This window comes from Ixodes scapularis, unplaced genomic scaffold (assembly GCF_016920785.2).
Source record: "Ixodes scapularis isolate PalLabHiFi unplaced genomic scaffold, ASM1692078v2 PGA_scaffold1__304_contigs__length_218370807, whole genome shotgun sequence".
NCBI lineage: Eukaryota > Metazoa > Arthropoda > Arachnida > Ixodida > Ixodidae > Ixodes > Ixodes scapularis.
In genome coordinates this window covers 194,010,015-194,030,047 of record NW_024609846.1, presented here as the reverse complement: position 1 = coordinate 194,030,047, position 20,033 = coordinate 194,010,015, and the positions used below count along the sequence as shown (strand labels likewise).

The 20,033-nt window shown below is 42.6% G+C and overlaps 1 protein-coding gene across 4 annotated transcripts in view; it reads left to right on the top strand.

Moving 5' to 3' along the window:
* Positions 1-20,033, top strand: part of LOC8039972 (putative phospholipase B-like 2) — a 74,639-nt gene that overhangs the window by 28,676 nt on the left and 25,930 nt on the right. For all 4 annotated transcript variants that reach the window (XM_040213514.3, XM_040213520.3, XM_042291017.1 and 1 more), the window contains 3 exons: positions 12,137-12,383; positions 16,929-17,026; positions 18,221-18,441. In XM_040213514.3, the coding sequence (XP_040069448.2) occupies positions 12,137-12,383; positions 16,929-17,026; positions 18,221-18,441 (566 nt within the window). The remainder of the gene's footprint in view (positions 1-12,136; positions 12,384-16,928; positions 17,027-18,220; positions 18,442-20,033) is intronic.

Sequence of the window (20,033 nt, the reverse complement as noted above, 5' to 3'; positions counted from 1 at the left end):
GCAACTTCCCTCCCTTCTTAGGGGTAGGAAATTTCCTCCCCGTTTTGTAAGAGGAAATTTATTCCCTTTGTAGAGAAATATATGATACACGCGAGTTCCTCCTTTAAGGAGGCAAGCACTACTCGCTTTCTTTAGTGTGTAGAAAAACTAAAACACAGGTTTTCCAGCAGGGCCAAAAAAATATTAATTGTATTACTGTAGCCTTTAATGCGTACTGTACATTACCTATCTTAATAAGTTGTATCGGTCGACTATCAAGCCGCTCTTCAAAGTTGGTAGCGTTGGTTTTTTACTATTTTAAATGCAACTTCGTTGCGTATCTTGACTACTTTCGGAAATATGCATGAGTGCCATTATTTTTTCCCCCTTTTTAAGCAATGCGTTCGAAAAATATTTTTCTTTTTATTTCATTTCCTGAATAGTTTTGTTTTTTGAAATATTCGTACTGTTTAGATAACGTACGTAGGGTTTGATAAGACACAACCTAAAGATGTCTTGAAAACGAAAAAAAATATATTCATATTGCCATGAAAAAACTAGAAATAGCTCAAAATGTTACGTGTATCACTTCGCTGAATAACGTTATGCATATTTATATGCAAACGACATACATTTGTCGAAATTACTTGTAATCTAGAATATTCTTCAGCAATTAAGTTTTGTTTAAACATAAATAGTTTTCACATTTCACGAGTTCAAAATTCTATATACCATGTACGTACACCTAACACTACCCTTGGTAAAAAAGCAATACAATAAAACTATATCTTTATGTCCTTAGTGGATATACTAAAACATACATTTTTGATTTTTTATGAAACAAAAAAGTATATTATTAGAATACTGAAAGTATACTATACTCGTTCTCACCTCAAGAACCGTTGTATAAAAAATCCGACTCCCCACGGAACAATATTAATTTCCATTTTTATGTAGAGAATTAAGGTATATGTGGGTGAATTTCTTCGATTCCATATATGCTTCAAACACTAAAATCATCGCTTTTCCTCCCACAACCAAATATATTTAAGAACAACTTCGCACGACGTATGAACACTGCGCGAAACATCCTTTCTTCTTGAGGTGAAAAGGAGTATACACTCATACTATAAGTTCACATTTTAGTACACCAGATGTACACAGTTAGTACTGTTAAACGTACTAAAATCACTCTTCTAAAAAACTTAAATCATAATAAGATGTATACTTTATGGGTACTTGATTTACGTTAAGAGTGTAGTTTATGTTCTGGCCTCTCACCGGCCGGTGAACAGCGGCTCGCCGGCTGTCAGTGGGCAGATAAGGAAGTGCACTTTTCATGCCTTTCATGGTTCGCATTCCAGCGGGCCGCTGCGCACTCAAGAGAACATGCATGAGTTAAATTGGTTAGAGTTGGTTAAATTGGTTAAATTGGCAAACACACACAAACACTCACAAAGTATCACTAGCATATACATTCTGTTCTAAAATGTAAACATTTCGGCGGAACTCCGCCTGGTTAGGTAAATAATAAGAAAAAGTACAACGTAGACTCTAAACAATTTAACTCATGCATGTTCTCTTGAGTGCGCAGCGGCCCGCTCGAGCTCGAGACATGGAAGACATGCATAACCCGTTCGCCTCAACTCTGTGTCCGGTCGCTTCCTGTTTGTTAATCCGATATGATGTGTTGATAGATCAACATCCAGGTGTGCCTTCTTCACAGCCCAGCGCGTATGTATTCCTCGCTTTGGAGAGTGAGGAAACCGTACGCCATACACGAGAGCACTGAAAATAGGAGCTTCAAGAAGTCCTTAACGTTTTGGGGCATTTGTAAAGGAGTGAGTGCGCGTGCATAGCTTCGATGTACAGAAGGATAAAATTATATAGTTACGCGGTCAAATAAACGAGTGCCATGGAACCTGCGATGTTCGCGGGCAGATACAAGCATGAAGTGGTAGAATTCCGCGAAGAACTTTATTTAGCGGCATCCAGGATGTTCTTCGCTGTCGCGCAATCCGGTGTGTCCTTTTTATAGCCCACTGGTGACGTCGCACCGACGCCGATAGCGGAACAGCGGCGGCCTCTGGCATTCCGTCTTCAGCGCGAGCTCGCTGGTTTCCGCAGTTCATTGGTTGCGTGTGCCTGCGTGTTCGCAGTTGTGTTGGCAAGAAGGAAAAAAGGCGGAGCTTTTCTTCTCAGCTTAAAGGGGCCCTGCAAGGAATTTTTTACTGGTTATTAATTTGCACCGAACCTGAGCGCACAGAACGTAGCAACGTTGCGAAACTTTTTATTTTTTCAAAATTCGTTTTTTTTTTAATTTATAGGCAAATCAAGATTACAAAAAACAAGCAAAAAAATAACCTCCCTCCTGACGTCCTTGGTTGCTTGAGTTGCCGTGAACTAGAGGAGGGGTAGTGGGCTCATGTGAGCGCTCCTAGCCGCCGCACTCCGTGTCGACGGCGCGAGAGGGCGCCACTAAACCATGTTCTGGATAGGCTGTATGCAGCGGGCAAGCAGAGCGGCTCTCATTGCATTTGCTGCGCAATTAAACACTAATTCGGCATGAGACTTCATTGGCCACAAACGACAGCAAACACGGGGTAAATATCAGTTCAGAATGGGAGCCACTTCGCGCTGCCATACCGCGAAACGGCCAAACCGCAAGACAAAGCTTCTCGCCGAAGGCCTTTGGAGCGCTCGGAGCCGGTCGGATCCTCCTGTCCATACGACCGCAGCGCCGTCGCATACGTCCGGGACCTTCGCGTGTCGGCGCCTTATCCCACTACTCCTTTCTTCTATGCGCCGACTTTCCACTGCTTGGTGGAGGGTATGTCGAGTGGTCATTTCTTGTTTCCACACTTTATAAACTGCATTCGTTTCTTTTCTGATCTAAAATAGTGAACAAAAACTACTTTCATAAATAATTGAAACGTTTCGCGCCACTTATATTTTGTATTTCGACTAAAAAGGAGCTTTTAGCAGCTCTGACCAGTAGTAAACACAGGACCAAAGACGTCACATTTTGCGCGCTTTCGGTACCGCGGGTCGCCCACGTCGGTGGAGGAGGTTTCCGCGTCGCCCGGTTAAAATATGACGCACTGATATTTAGTAACTCTCTCCGTGCCCACTGGCTTGCCCGAACTTCAAGAGACGTGGAAACCGCAAAAAAGGTAGACGCTTAAATATGATTGCAGGGCCCCTTTAAGGGTGAATGGAGTATAAATCGAGCGAACGCGATGCAAATCGAAAAATAAAATGACCAGACACACTTTGTGGGGACATTTTAAGATGAAAGTGAAATGTATGGACTCCGGACAAAAAATAATAAAGACAACATTTTCATCCCCATGAGCTACGTGCTTGTCAGACCCATCAATCGCCTTCCAGACCCCACTTTGGAAATGAAAAGAATGTCTTTATTTCCCCTTTTCCCGCAGACCACACATTTCACAGTAATTTTAAACGTGAATGGAAGTCTATGACGTCAATTTCGTTGTGTGTGTTTGCTCACACGGGCGCCTTCAGCTACCGGTGCCTGCGCGAACTGCGCTTACGCGAACGGAGCTTACGGAACCGGCACTTACGAGCTTACCTGACAGGCGCTTACGTTTTAGGCGCCATCGCCTCAGCCATGAGCACTTCAGCTACAGAGGTTACGTGATTCTGATTACGTGAAGGTGAGCGTGGTTGGGCCTGTAAAGCTACCGCTTTAGAAATCACGCTTGACGAAACGTCATTTCCACACCGCGCCAACGAGACAAATGACACACACGCGCGCACGCACGCAAACACACACAAACACTCACAAAGCATCACTAGCATATACATTCTGTTCTAGTTTTCAATGTGCTTCTAAATTGATTAAAAATGGCCACCATCAAATGGTTTCCTGAAACAGTATAGGGACTCTTTCCCTCACATGCTTTGTAAAAAGTCGCAGAAAGAAACACTTTCGAAGAAGTCTTTTTTTCTTTTTTTTCCTTTTTTTAATGGGATGTACATCGCCACACGAGATCGTATGTAGGTCTCGTGTCGAAATGAACAAGCAAAGCTAAGCTCGCCTGCTCGCACCGCTATAGTGGCCTCTTAACCCTCTTCAAACCCCCACCCCTCCCCCCCAGGGTTGGCTTTCTTTTTCTCTTTTTATATTTTTTCCTGGCTTTTCCGGCAGGAAGCTGATATCGTTTGGCAGTGGAGAATGGCAAAGCCCTTCACTCCCGCCTGTTTATTAAGCGTATTTACTCGTCATTTTCTGGTATAATTTTACTACTTTGGCAGAAAGTTAGAAAAATAGAGGGGAAGAGGCAGGTTTAGGAACATCATCTATAGGGTGATCCAAGTCACGAGGCTCGATCTAAAATGGACCGTAAAAATTGACGCGTGCGCGTAGCCATCTAAAATTTTCTTCAGAGGTGTATTTCACAGGTCGTTTTTTTTTTTTTTTTTTCTCGTAAAATTACAAAGCGTAGTTCTCTTTTAGTAAAAAATAGGGCCAAGAAACTTGCCAGGGTCTAAGGCAGGCGGTGACCCAGACGACCAAGTCCAGTAGCGGGGTGTGTTTGGCGTCGGTATTGATAGATGGCGTCGGGGGCAGCGTCCGAAGGTGCAGCCGAGCAGCGAAAGAAAGCAATCGACACGCAGACGAAATCCGTTGGCAGCAAAAGCGCCGCCGTTATGCAGACACGTTTTTTTTTTTTACTTAACGTTTTGGTTTTATTGTCCTCATTTATTTTTTAACTGAACGTACACTTTAAACAAGATTATGTTCATTTTAATAAACCATGGTGGTCGCTAGCCGTCGCGATAAGGAGGTAGCGCCATCTATCAATACGAACGCCAAACACACCCCGTTACTGGGCCCCTGTTGTCTGCGTTGCTGCCCGCCGTCGACAAGTTTCTTGGCCTTATTTTTTACAGAAAGAAAGCTGCGTTTGTAATTTTACAAGAAAAAACCGACCTGTGAAGTACACCTTTGACGAAAAGTTAAGATTTCTACGTGCAGGCGTCGATTTTTACGGTCCATTTTAGATTGAGCCTGGTGACTTGTAACACCCTATATAAAAAAACTATTTTTTCACACACTAGTTAGCAATTAACAACCCTGCAGCCGAGGAGCCTTTGTTCGGAAAAAAATATTTCAGTAGGAAATCGGAAGGCATTGACTATAGTAAAGTGAACTAGAGGGGGGTAGTGAGGTCAGAGCGCTCTGACGGCGGCCGCACTTCGTGTCGACGGCACGAGAGGGGGTCGCGAATGCATGGGCTGGATGAAGCGGGTGGCCGGAGCGGCTCGCATTGCTTTTGCTGCGTGACTGAAGACTCTTTGTTGAAGCTTTCCTGCTCGAAATGTTTGCCGTTTTAGGTTCGAATCCCTTAAAAGAAATAAGCGACACAAAATAGACGCAGTGTTCGCTTTGCGCGGGGTACGAAGCAGAAATGCGCGACGTGGAAGGCGAACACCGCCTGACCAATTTCCTGGGCGGCGTTTCGAAACCCAAGTGTTCTTGCACTTTTTATTTAATGGCAGGTGAATTTGTTAGGAGCCTGTCATTAGAAACAGGGTGAAGCTATTTAATGGGCAAGAAGTCCTTCACTCGCCGCATAAATTGCTAGTTATATTATTGAGACAGGATCATACTGATGGTTCCTAGATATTTAAACAATCACACCTCAAGCCTCAAGAATGGCATGCGATCGTTTCAACAGGCCATGCCTTTTATCCCTAATATAGAAACCGTGCAAAGCTACTCCCAATGTTTAATCTCCTTTATTGATTCATCATTATGCGTCTCGTTAAGCCAATTTCAAAGAAACCTGTTGGGTAAATACTGCTGGACAAAAAGAACTCATGAGACAGCAAACAACCTGTTATTTATACATGAATACACTTTTTATTAGTTCAGCTCAGCAAAAACACAATACTGTAAACGACTTATTTTTGGTGGACTCAATATTTTGCGATTACATATATTTCATTTCATTTATTGTCCTCAAGTCGCCCGAAGGCATTAAATGAGGGTGGAGGGTACAAGCTGACTAAATTCTAATACAAAATACACGCGAATGTGAGAAAGAAAAAACATCAGCACATACTTAAAAGAAAAAAAGTAGGTATACAGTGTGCTTCAACTAACCAAGCAGACGACAGTCAGTGGTAACGCAAGTGCACATACCTATAAAGGTATAAAATACAGGTGGTGTACACGCACAGTACGCCTAAAGAAAAAGTCACTGAACAATGTTTCACAGGCGTCTCTGAAAAGAGCAACGTCCGCCAGACCCGCAACTGATTCAGGTAGACTGTTCCAGTCTTTAATGGCTGATTGCAAAGGCGATTCTGAAAATTGATATAAACAAGAAAAAGAAGCGGTCCAAGAACTGAGCCCTGTGGAACTCCAAATATTACATTTATTGTATAAGAAGTTCCTTTGTTGAAAATTACCGATTGTGTTCGGTGCGAGAGAAAATTAAGGATCCAAATGGTGTACATAGGGTGAAGATTTAGACTGCCTAACTTTTTTAGTAACCGCTGGTGAGGAACCGTCAAAAGCCTTAGAGAAATTCATAAACACAGCATAGAGTCACAGTATCCAGCACTTAAGCTCTCTTAGATTCAGCTTTTAGGTCAAAGCTGAAGTTTTGAAATAATTCGCGGGTTCCAATTTTCACGACACGGTGGGATCTCACTATCGATTCCAATGTGTTTACATTTTACCAGAATTGTTCGAGGTACCTAATTTTCGCGACACGGTGGAATCTCACTATAGATTCAATGTGTTTACATTTTACCGGAATTGTTTGGGGAACCTAATTTTTGCGACACGGTGGGATCTCACTATAGATTCCAATGTGTTTACATTTTACCGGAATTGTTCGAGGGACCCATTTTTCGCAATTTGTAGGCGATTCGCAAAAATTAAGTCATTTACAGTATTTACATTTCTATCACACTCGAAGGGCAACGTAGGGCGTGTTTGGAGCAATCCTAGCTAGGAACAGCGACTGATTTTTGTGTGCATCTTTTTTTTTCTACGTGATTCTCGCGACTGGTTCAGCCCTTTCACATAAAAGTGAAGCCTTGTTAAAACGTAAAACTTTACCAATGCTGCCGTGAGCACACTTGCATGTTGGCTGCAGCCTATGGTATGGCGGAAGCGGGATTCCACCAGCAACATAATATTGACAATGCTGTTGCTGCACAGCTTCGTTTTACTGAAAAAGAAAGTAAAAATATCCTCCAGTTTCTTCACGGCGAGGAAGAGAGCGTGGGAACGATACAAAAGCCCACCTTTGTCGCAAATTTTCGCAAACCCGCAGTTTTCCTTGTCGGAAGAGCTCCCCAAAAAAAGGCTGCGGCACTCTGAACAATTGCTGCGGGCAAGGAACCTGCGAGCTACATACCCTGCCATGTAATGTATTAACCGGGAATCGCTTTTTTGCTCTACGTATCCTTAGTGTTCGCTAGGGACGCTACGGAGCATACACTCTGCGGACCCCAAGTTCCCCGCCTCAATCTGTTTGTCGATTTCGGCAACTTTGGCTTCTGCAGTTGAGCCATCAGATGCATTGAGCAAAGAACTGACTCATTCACTTCGGCGTTGCCCGAGCTTGCTACTTTTGCCAAATTATAAAAAGACAGGCAGTTGACAATAATTAAGAATTGCGTTGGCGTTGGATGGTCGTTGGAGCCACTAGATTGTCTGACAATCCCAAATAAATTTTCAAGGGTATCCTGACTTAACCGAGATGTCATGAGGTAACTGAAACCGTGTGCTGTGAGGTAATCTAAGAAAGCTAAAGTGCTGGATACTGTGACCCTAAGGCCATCTGCTGTGGAGTCGCTCAAAAATCCCCCCACTCCTTTTGCATGGGTCTCCCAAGAAGACAAAAAATCAAGAAATTCCTTCACGAACTCCACTTCTTTGGACCCTGGACGCAGAGCTTTTGCTGTGAAGCGGGAAGTCATGATCTTGATCAGGCGGTTGATGATTCTGAAAGAATACAAATAGACTCATACAGTTTGCTAGCACTTCCCATTGTCAATACAAGTCAAAACTGCTGCGATAGACAAATTAAATTTTCATGCTCTGCTCACTAAAAATTAAAAATATTATAGCGGAATGTAGACAGAGGCTACAGACTTAACAAATACAAATTTTCTCTCACGTAGTCCTTCAAAGGTACTTAGCACGTGTTTTCATTATTTCTCCGACGGGTTCATTAGGTCAAAGGGCAGCAAACTAATTGATTAGCAGGTTTCTGCTTACCTAAAGAAGGACAATGTTGCATCGAAGCTGCTGCACGAGGACTCTAGCTCATCCTGGAAGAACTGGAGTCCATTGATGACACGGTCTCCAAGAGTTGGAAGGCGAAGGACACCCTCATTTTTTCAAATCCATTTGGTTGAAGGTGGACAGATGTAAGACCGGGCATCGCGTTCAGGGTGACATTGCTTGAGTCTTTCTTGAATGCTTCCCTTACAGGCCGCATGGAGACCTGAAACAGTAGCCGTAACATATTGCATCCATATTGCCTTTTTCACATAAAGACATGCGTGTTAAAGCACGAGTATATAAATGCTTTTGATTATAGCTTTTATGAAATGACTCTGCATCGGCATAGCAAGAAACGCGAGATCAGAAAGAGCAAAATTGCAAAGTGCTTGTTTTGTTACGAAGTAATAACACCTACCATTCCATCTGGGGTGTTCAATGGATACTTGAGGAGCGTATTCCTGAGGCACTTGAGTAAATGAGGAAAATCTGACAGGAAATGGAGATGCCGAGATGAATCAACAGGGTGCTCAAGCTTGCAGGTAACTTTTCCTTACTTAACGCCGATCCCCAAGATTTTCCACATTCGACGGTTCCATGAAGCACCGTCTGAAGTGAGGAAATCAACAATGAGTCCGCTTGCTTCAGCCAGGATTGTAGCCTCTATTAGAACTTTTGCAAGCTCCTCTGCCTTGGCATTTCCATTGGTGGCAAACGCACCTATAATTTGAGTCCATTCACCAGTGAATGGGACGAACATGATGATCATGTCATGGTCACAGACAACATTCTGCCCCTCAGTCATAGTAGGTCCCATGTCGACAAAGCCTTCAATGTGTCCAGAAGGTGTTACAGTGAGGTGCTCAGAAAGTTTGACCTCATCCACTAAAAGGCCACCACGTCTTTTAAAGCTACTGATGTGCCTCGTTTTCTGCTTTAGTTGTTTCAGCACCTTGTGATTGAAACCATACCCGCTCTTGTAGATTCTGAGGTAGCGCTTCAAAATACTTTTGCTTGGTAGAGTGTTTCCCTTCGAGCTTCTCTTCTTTGCTGCTGAAAAACACTGCCTAACGCATTCTTGCTGCTTGGGAGGCAAGGTTGCAATCTCTGCCTGTAGTACTTCGTCAGGTTTTGAGGCATTATCATCTTGCATTTGCTTGAGCTGGGCTTGGAGGTTAGCATTGCGAGACAACAGTCTTCGGTTCTTTTGCGCAGCCGCACGGAGCTTCTGAGTGATGCTTTGGACGTGCTTCTTGACTGATCGCTGAACCCTTGACCGCCGTGTTAGAAGCGCCTTTCTCAGGTATCGGCAGGAGATGCATGCTTGTCCTGTGAAGAAAAAAAGAAAACATTTAAAATTGAAACCAAAAACATCTTTCAGCTTAAATAACAATGCATCAGACATCGCAATTTACTATGTTCGATTCGACAAAGACGATGTTGGCATGACATTCTTAATTCTTCCCAAGTGGCACTGATACACACCTTCAGTTGGTTCTTTTCCTGTGCAGCGGTTGCTGAAGTATGTGCCCTCACGGGTGACCACTTGCCCCTCAAGGCCCTTTGTAAGGTAGGATCTTGGCACGTCGCTCGTCGGCACGGCACCTCCACAGAGACGATACGAGTCGACGTCTCGGAGAAGAACCTCCGCTTCCTCGCAGCTGACGACGCGTCCTCTTTCAGCCATACGGCCACAAAGATGAACAGTGTATACAACTCCAGGCCTGCTGTCTCGTGAAAAAATCACTACTCTCTCGGATAAAACTTCATTGTCACACATTTTAAGTTTACAATACACGAGACCACTGAGGCTCGGAACTTGGTGACAGCTCCAGTACTCGGAGGGGACACACAGCTTGGAGTATTCTTCGGGCATACAGGCTTCATCAGCTTCATCAAACGCCCCAGTATCGGCTGCAACCGGTGTGGTGCTGCCAGTGCTGCTGCAGGCAGTTGGAGAGGCAGTGTTTTGCTTTTTTTTACCGTCAACTGAGGAAGCATCGGCGTTCTTTCGCTTTCTCGGGGGCCTCGGCTGCGACGCTTTCTTTGACAGGTAGCTTGGAGCATTCGACAGCAACGTCGGCACAGCGCCAGGCAAGAGCTGCGGCTTTCCGCGCGGAATGCGCACCTCTTCTCCGTTTACAACGTGAACGAAGTCTCGCGTTATAAACGATGGCTCAAAATGAAGCTCACACACCGAACACGTTTCGTCGAGGAGCTTATCCTTGCGATGCAAGTTCCGTTCCCAAAGTTTTCTTTGTTCTTCCTCCTTGGGTACTGAGAACAGCGACGGCTGCTCACCTTTCCGCCATTGATAGCCTGTCTGGCACCCCGGAGCGAAGCAGTGGCGTTGTCGACGTCGATTCGGCATGGTACTTCATTGGACATAAACGACAGCAGACACGGGTAACATGGGGCGAAGAGCGGTTCAAAATGGGGGCAAACTTCGAGCTGCAAATGCTGCAAAATCGACCAAACGCAAGCCGAAGCTGCGCGCTCAGGGCCTCCGGAACGCTCGCAGGCGGTCGGATCCTACAGCCACAACGTCCGCAGCGCCACCGCGTACATCCGGGACCTTTCCACATGCGCCGTTTAACAGCAATGCATGACGCGCCGCGGCGCCTCATCTCACTACCCCTCCTCTAGTTCACTTTAACTATAGTAAGTTACAGGTCAAGAAAGTAGCGGCAAATGCGCCTCAAAGGGATTTATATATCTCTCCGCCACCTCCGCATCGAATAGCGTCTCATCGTTTCCGTCACATTGTGGCCAACGCGGGAGAGGGTTTTGCCTTCCTGCGAATTTCCACTTTATCTTTCGACTTTGACTTAGAATTGCAAAAGCCACAAGAGGGAGGTTAGAATTTTCCCCCTCCGATGGAAACAAAAACGACTTTGGGCGGTTAGGTTCCCGCTCCCATAGATACAAAGGCCACTTTCAGGGGCTCGATTCCCTCTTCGATGAATGCAAAGGTCGCTTTCTTAAAAAGTGGGGGTCGGAGACAAGTTGGCATCACTCTGTAGCCATTATGTATTCATTGAATCGGAACAAGGCGCGTTTTCAAGGAACTATTCTTTCGACTGAGGATGGATTTGAAACGGGCGCACAACGCTTATGGGAGGAGCTTCCCCTACCTTCTTGACTTGTAACCGACTATAGCAGAAACCACACTGCAGACGGACGGAAACAAGAGCTTCTGCACGAAGCGCTGCATTTGAGGCATCCCGGAGCTTCGAATCGGTGAATGTTCGCGCAAGTGGCTCTCTGTTTGATTTTATTCATCGAACGTGTCAGTGAAGTTTTTTTTGTGAGTTTTTTTATTGAACACAAGCACTTTTGGCAGTTTTTCCTCCCAGTCCTCGCCACCGAAGACCAGCGCACTCCAGCAATCAGCAACATTTTACGGTCTCCCTGCCCCCTGCGGTAGACACGCCAATTTGCTCATCGAGGTCCGGAAAAACAACCTACAACTACTGCTACTGTATATATTACGTACAAGTTAAATTTAGCTAAAGTCAAATTGTTAAAGAGCATTTCAAATTAACATGTCGCATGCTTTCAAAAGTATGCTGCATGTCCTTTTTGCAGTTTTTATTTAGTGCATTATTACTAGTCCCAGCACAATTCAAGTAAGCCCAGCACGATAAGTGCATACTAAACGTATACTTCCAGTGGGCTGCCCTACTGAACATATATTTCATAAAATAACTTATTATTTTAGTGTATTGCTTTTTACCAAGGATACTGAATATAGATTCGTGTTAGTTTGCAAGCAGGCAAGTTGCGTGTTAACGACAACATAATAGTTGTAATTTTTTACTGACTTTCTTTGAAATGTTGGTCTGATAAGTAACATATCTCCTGGTATTCGTTCTTTGAAAGCTGGACATTCCTGGAGCTGCAGTCCAACGGTTCGTATGCAGACGACGCTCAGGCGTACGCCGCCGGCGCGGTGGAGGCCTACCTTACGCACGACCTCATGGAAAAACAGTATAAGAACATGTATAGCCGCTACTGCAATAATCAGCCTGAGTACTGCGAGAGGCTCTCGAAATTCCTCCTGGAAAACCTCAAGTACTCCAATAGCCAGGAGCACCTTTATGAATCTACGGATCCTTATTGGCATATGGTAAGTCTTTGGCTTCGGAGAGGTCCTCTATTTCGAGTAAGCATTTCTGTTGTTTCGCACGAGACAAGTGTGTAGACTGCCATTGAGAGCTTCGAGACAGCGGTGAGTTGCTTCATTCCTGCGTATCTAAGACTACGCGGGGAGCGAGTCGTCTGCTTCTTCTGCCGGAGTTGCGGCGACGTCGGAACGACGTCGAGCTCAGATTAGCTTTGAAGCTTGCTTTGCATCTGCCTACTTATCATTCCAATCATAGATCGGCCATCTGACGTCCCAACGAGCTCTCGTCTCCTCCTCTCCTTCTGTTTCTGCCCGCATAAGCAATAGCGTATTGGTCCTAAGAACATCTTGACAGTGCAAAACTCAAGTTCGTCTGCTTCTTGCACACGGATTGTGACGGTGTCAGAACGCCGAGCTCTTATTGGCTTATGAAAAAAAAAAAAAACAGTGGGTAGACCTTAATGCGCCTAGCATTTAGGTCTACCCACTATTCAGTCAATCAAAGCCAATCAGAGCTCGGCTTTGTTTTGACATCACCGCAACTCCTGCGAAATAAGCAGATGACTTCCTCTCCGCATAAATACATAGAATTACAGATGGCCAGCACCGTTTAGAAATTTAAAAGGTAAAATCTGTCATAAAAACTGTGGAGGCCGCCTAGGCAGCGGTACATTGCAAACTGTTTAAGTTTCGAAGCAGGAAAAGAGAAGGAGCAAGTAAGAAAAAAGCAGAGCGCGCGCAGTAGTGCGCGAGCTCTTGGCGCGTGCCATTAGCCAGCGTCGCACTTTGGAGGGCGATGCCACAGATGGCTATCATAGAAGGAACAACACGAAAAAGAAAAGAAAGTGAAATTGAAACTTAACTCAACATGACACATAGCCCACCGGAGGAATCCAGAGCACATACAATGGGAAAAGTATAAGGTTCGACACCGAGTTGCAGTGATACCTATATCTTTGTATGAATATAGGAAAAAAAAAGAGGGCTGATCTTGAATTCCATAGTTATGGGCAGTTAAAAAAATAAAAGCCGTCCTTTTGATGCTTTTATTTTACGGCTTCATGACGCAACATTTCAGACATTTTTTTTATTTTATAAGAAGTATTTTTTTTCTTGTCTTACAAATCAAAGTTCAGAAATCTGATAAAATACAGAACACAATTTTAAGACGATAAACTGAGTGAAGTTCGAAATATCTAACGCTAATATTTTTGTCTTCTTTATTGCAAAGCTCGGTTCCTTCCGAATTTCGCTGCCGAAAGGTCCGATCTATCTTCAAAGCTGGCAATAAAAAAATCCCCCACCAATTATAGATAGATTTCCTTAAAAACAACTTGTAAAATAAAGGAGCATATTGTATCAAAATTATTACACGTCTATTTAAAAATAAATAAGTTTCTTTACATCAACGAATATGGCTCGACGCATTCTTTCCATAGTTACTCAGCAAAGTGAATTAAGTTGACCGAGTTGCACACAATGATCTTATTAATAAAATTAAGATGATTGAGGTCAGTTTAGAAGTGGTTAATTGGATCACAGCTTATAAGGCAAACAGAACACAATTTGAAGAAATAAAGAGCAACGTCTCTAATAGCAGTTGCACTAAGAGAAAAGTCATTCCGTGTTTATAGAAATGTTTTTATTTGTGTATTTTTCTGTTTAATCAGCTGTTTTTCCTAAAGATGTTTTGAGTGTATTTTTCCCCTGTTTTTGTTACTTTAACAATGTTCTCCAGCATGGAACCCACTTTTTGTTCGTTCCTTTATATAATATTTTTTTCAGTTAGTACCCCTCACCTTGTGTAATGACCGTAAGGGCCTTTAAGGTTTAATAAATGATGATGATGAATATTTTACGAATATCATCGTGCGTGCCGCAGGGCTCCATTTTTTGCCTTGTTTTATTTTGATTATACATAAATTGTATTGCACCAAAAATGGACAGTTCCATCCCATTGCAGTTATTTACGCATGATCTACACAAATTTAAAAAAACTTCGGAGGATCAAGTTAACCTAGAAGACGTACATCACAAGATCACGTCGTTCTGCCAAAATGGGGAATGGCAAATAATACTGAAAGAAAGACGTACTACTGCAGCTTTGAAATAAAGAAAATAAGTTACTTCTGGTATACACAGTGATTGGATCCCATCTGGAAGAAGTTTATAGTTAGAAAAACCTAGACGTTAAAACTGAAAATAATCTGAAATGTGAAAGCATGTCGACAACATCTGCTGTTCTTGAAAACGTACACTAGGATATCCGAACATAAATTTAAAATATGTAACCACCATGTAATATGAAAACATGATATGGGGACCCATATGAAGAAACACACAGAGAAGCTAAAAAAGGTTCAAGTACTTGCATCTCGCTATATACTTTGTAGGTATAAACAAAATGACCCTGTTAGTGATATGTTAAAACAACTTGACCTTGCACTTATTGCTTATAGGCATAGGAATGCTCAAATTAAGCACATTTTCATGTTGTATCATGGTCGATTTAACATTGAATATACAAAGTACCTGAAGCATTGAATAATTCGTGCATTAAGAAATGGTCACTTCAAAATGATGAAACCTGTCCAGAGTAGAACTCACATGTTTAAATATTCACTCCTCCCAAAAACAATAAGTGAATGGGACTTCCTTCCCAGGAACTTCTAAATCCGATTTTTTTGTAAATTTACTGATCACCTAGAACACATTTATTAGTTACTTTCATTTCCCTGCATAGCGTGAAACGTCTACGAGATTTTTAAGAACTGTGGCTTTAAAGTACATTAGAGCAAACGTAGAAGTAGTGGGTGTTAAATTCAAATGTTTGTACTTTTTGTCATATTTGAGTGAATATGTCATGCAACGTGTGTTGTTGTTAAATTGCAGCTGTTTATCTTTAGATAAACAGCTGCAATCAACGAATATGCAGCACATTTGTGTAGATCATACGCAACCCCTGCCGAGATTACTTCTCCTGTAGTGACCCCAAGGAGGTTACAATATTGTGAAGTAAATAAACCAATAAGTGGCGAGCTTCGTTAAAGCAGCGATTAACTTGTCGTATCTCGTCTTCTAGCCAATAATGTTTTTTTAATTGTATTGTGTGCAGTTGTCTGTTTTCCATTTTTACAGATCTCGGGCTTCAGCTAGTCCAAAAGCTTGCCGGTGTTTCTTTTTTTTTTTTTCAGTTTCATCTTCAGCGTGTTTTACGCAGTATAAGACCCCGCGGGAGGGGAGATCATTATGTATATTGAAACACGCACTGGGGGATGCGGCCTGTGCATAATAATATTTGGTTTCTACAGCACAAGCTTCCTCTCCACGCACCCCAAGTGGTCGTTCTTCGACTTGTCTATCAAATGAACACAGGATTAAAAACCTACCGTGCGATATGCGTTATGGCAGCGGTTCTCATATGGGGGTCCGCGAAGCCCTGCCTTATTAGTCAAGCCCGGCAACAAAAGTTGTCTTTTCTCAGGTCGAGAAGAAATGTTTTAGTTTTCGGGCGAGTTTTCTCGTGTGCATATCAATAAGAGAGGTCTAGTTCAAGCTTGCCCTTAGTTATATCCGTTTATTCAGTAATAATTATATTTAACGCATACGTTTCCCTTCCCCTCACCACGAACGGGATCCTCCATCATCTCCACCGATCCACAAGGGGTCCGCGAAACGTCGATGGTTGAGAACCACTGCGTTATGGGATCAACTTGAGTGAAGGGTTCTGAAATGCGAGCCTGGAATTATACAGGACTTCCACTTTTCGTGTTTTAGATCTAAAACAAATCTTTCCATATCGTGTGTTAACTAGAGCTTCAAAGTCGATATCAGAGTATCTGTGCTTTATGTTAGTGCTACTGTGCTCGGCAGCTAATCGTTTTGTTCCTAAAGATATTTTCCAGTTTTTTTTATTGTTTCACCATAATTCAAAATAAGCTGGTTTCTTAAACTCCCAGTATTAGTTAACCGAAATGGCAACAGTCAAGCGCCTAAAATTAATAAAATTGTATTATAATTTCAGATACAGTAACCCTCACCCCTACGTTATATTGTTTAAACTGAACCTATGATTTACCGCCAAGCACGAAGGGCGTTGAGACTGGAAGCAAAGTGAAGAGCCTCCTAAAGCTAAGGAATCGTAGCCGACATTTTGCAAAAACATGTATGACTTCTTTAGGCTTAAAGAGACTGGACAAAACGTTGACACCTATTCCAAGGCTTACACGAGGTCTTGTCTTATTTGGTACATTTAGAACGCCAAAACCTACGCAAACAATCTGACCAAGGTTAAAAACAAAAATAAAGCACACAACAGGCCAATAGCTTAATCATGTTTTTCCTATTTGTCTTCGTCTGTATATTGGTGTTTTTTTTCCTTTGTAGAAAAGCCGTTAGGAATTAGTAAACGTCAATTTCGGATCGCATGCGTTTATTCGCAATATTTTTTTTGGTGCGGCTTTATTCACTCCTACCCCAGGTTTTCGATTTCATCGACGACTATGATAGTGCTTGATTTACAGTTTTCGTTCTCTTTCTACCCGACAGGTACATTTGCAGATGAAGCAGCTGGCTGGCTTGAGTGATCACTTCGAGAACAAGACCCTGAACGTATCGAACGAGTACTTGAACGTCACCAGAGCACTGTAAGTTGGAAACACTACTGTTTGCATACTAATTTTGAACAGTAATCGCACAACTGGGCGTATACGGGGCTACATCGTATGTTCGACAATTTAGAATACTCAATATTTCGTAGTTACACATTTACCCTAAATCTATGAATTATTTATCTTTCTTCAGTTCAAGGGACGCTAAGATTCTTTTTTTATATAAAAATATGACCACTTTTTACTATAGTCAATTAATTTACACCCTGAAAGCGTGGATTGACCCCGAATCAAACTGAGCGCTGATGAAGTATTAGCTTCTCTGTGCTTTTCCTTCAGTCGTTGTGTCATGATAAGGCAAATGCCCCACACACCTCGTCTAATCTAGGTGATGTCGGAAGCAATATTCTGGGCAGAAAGGTGTATAACGCTTCGTGGGATGCAATTTATTGTACCTGGTATATAATAATATTCAGAAATACTTTAAGTGCTTCTACACCGAACTATTTGGTTAAATTGCACTCAGGGTAACTAAAAATGGCTTTCATCAGTACGCTTTTTGTGATGCAGCACTCAGCTTGAAATAATTGACAGGGGGGTTCAGTTAACTGAATTACATTAAAATGTTTCCGCCAGACATTACGATATATTATCCTTATAAAATCGTCCCGCGCAATGCGCGACGTCTTTATGCAGACTACTTCTCATCATGCGTTGAGTACACCTTCAGTGAGGGTGTATGCTCACTATAATGTTCCTTCTGACGCTTTAAGCATTTCGAAGAAGTTGGGGATGTCGTAAAGTAACAATGAAGTTTTCAGAAAAGTATGTTTAGAGACCCTTGCTCTTTATGACCAGGCCGAAAAAGGATAATCGTTATGGTCATTAATTGCACTAGTTCAGGGCTCGAGTATGTCTTTAAGGAAGGAACCTAGTTTTTTAAGGGCGGTTTCAATCGAACATGAGCGAAGATGTTGGACACAAGTCGTTTTAGTTATCTACTTGACCAAAGCGCAAACGTCGCGAATTTCTTTCAAATGACTAGGATTCATAAATTCACAAATGCAACATTTTCTCTTAAAAATCGAAATCTGGTTTTTGGTACATTGTGCCGACAAGTAAATAGGGTGTGTGGCGATTATATGTGGGTGCGGCAGGGATCGACTACAAGTCGCATAACTCATCTTTTTTTTAAGGCGGAACGCATGACACAAACTCGGTCAATTTCAGGTTCTTCAACGTGGAAGGAGACCTGATTGACTTGGAAGGAGTTCTCAGGAGGGTACATGACGAGAACAGCATCGACCAGACACCCGCTTGCTCAGCACTCATCAAAGTGGTGTCCGACAACGACGACATCCTGTTTGCTCACGACACGTGGTTTGTGTACCGAAGCATGCTCAGGATAGAGAAGAAGTACATGTTTCCCTGGCACTTCACGTCCAAGTCAAGTGAGTGTTACACTCCTGTCACAGGAGCCTGGCAGTTATTTTCCCGCTGCAGTCACCTTGGTTGGAATCCCTGTTTTTGAGAAAATTAGCTACGGCGTTCACATCAGGCTGAATGCTCCTCCCGATAATGTGGCCTTTGCTGTCACATTTTTGTTTTACGTAACTATAAAAAATATGGCCCCGACCATTATTGAGTCAACTGATGTGGAAACAGCCAGTACCATTGTCAACCAGACGGTGCGCTCCTGTTGTACTGCCATAAATAGAAAATAGCAAGTTTTTGTTTTCTAGCTTTTGTTTTCCAAAGACCTACGCTCAGGAAATTTGAGTATGAGAAAGGCACCATCGAAAAGCATCCTTGCGGGATGTTTAACTGAATTTCGTTTATTTGATTATTAATATGGTTTTTCTATGACCGAATAGCACTCAAGAAGAAACTTCTACATTAAAGTAATGCTATCGTATACTTAAAACACCATTTACCGATGTCGAGTTGCCCGCGCTCGCAGACAGACAGTCTGGCCTACCAGTAGGGGAAAATATCCCGCCGGTAGTAGCGCGAGAAACATGCAAATCTCCAAGTTGTTAAGTCTTTATTTCGGCGCTACTTGTTATTTTTTTTTTTTTTACTGAAAATGAGGCGTACGTGATGATGCGGTCGCAGACGTATTCAAGATTGAAATAAACAAATGCGGAGTGAGTCTACCGGCTTTCTACTCGAGCCAGCTAGATATCTACCTTATCCGTGTGGAGCTTAGGACTTTAAATGCTGCTTTTTCTTACTCCGTCGTGGATGGGAAAACACGAATATTCGGAATGCATCAAGTTCGTATAGTTCAAAGTCCCTTTGAGGTTGACCGGGAGATTAATAGTTATCAAGAAAATGAAAACTACGACTAGCACTGAACTATGTCAGTGTTTCAATATATTTCCCTTAACGAACAGAAAGATGTGCCGCATACTAGCTGGTGATGACTGAACATAACTTAAGACAAAACCCAGAGACTGTGAAAAAAACGCAGGACGAATGCAACACACAAAGTCTCAAACACGACTGAATTATTTTGACATAAATTTGAATTTATATAGGACTCAATAACCCCAACAAACCGAGAAAAGCGAGAAGGAAAAACAAAGACGGTCTTTGCACAAATGCGTACCGGAGAATTGGTTCGTGCAGTAACCCCCTAGAAGGACAGTTTGGACAAATACACAACAATGAAGCTAAGAGGTCAAAATTGGAGGATCAAACAGAGATAACAAAGGAAAGTGTAGTTAAAACTTTGCTTCCCTTTTGTGTGTCGTTGACCAAACAACCAGGTGGAAAACTAAAATTTTACTACACTTTCCTTTGTTACTTATTTTGTTCCTGGCAAGGTTGGCCCTTTAGCTTAGGTTCATTGCTGTGTTCTTGTCCAAACTGTCAGGTGAAGAGATGTTTTCATCTTTCCTCCCTTCATTTTGTTACTTCTCTTTGCTTCGGAACAGTACCGAAATCCTTTTGGTAGTTTTCTTCGTCAACTCCTTCTCTTCTATGAATTTGTGCAAAGAGTATTTCAATATTTTCTTCTCCCTTTTTTGGTTTGTTGGGG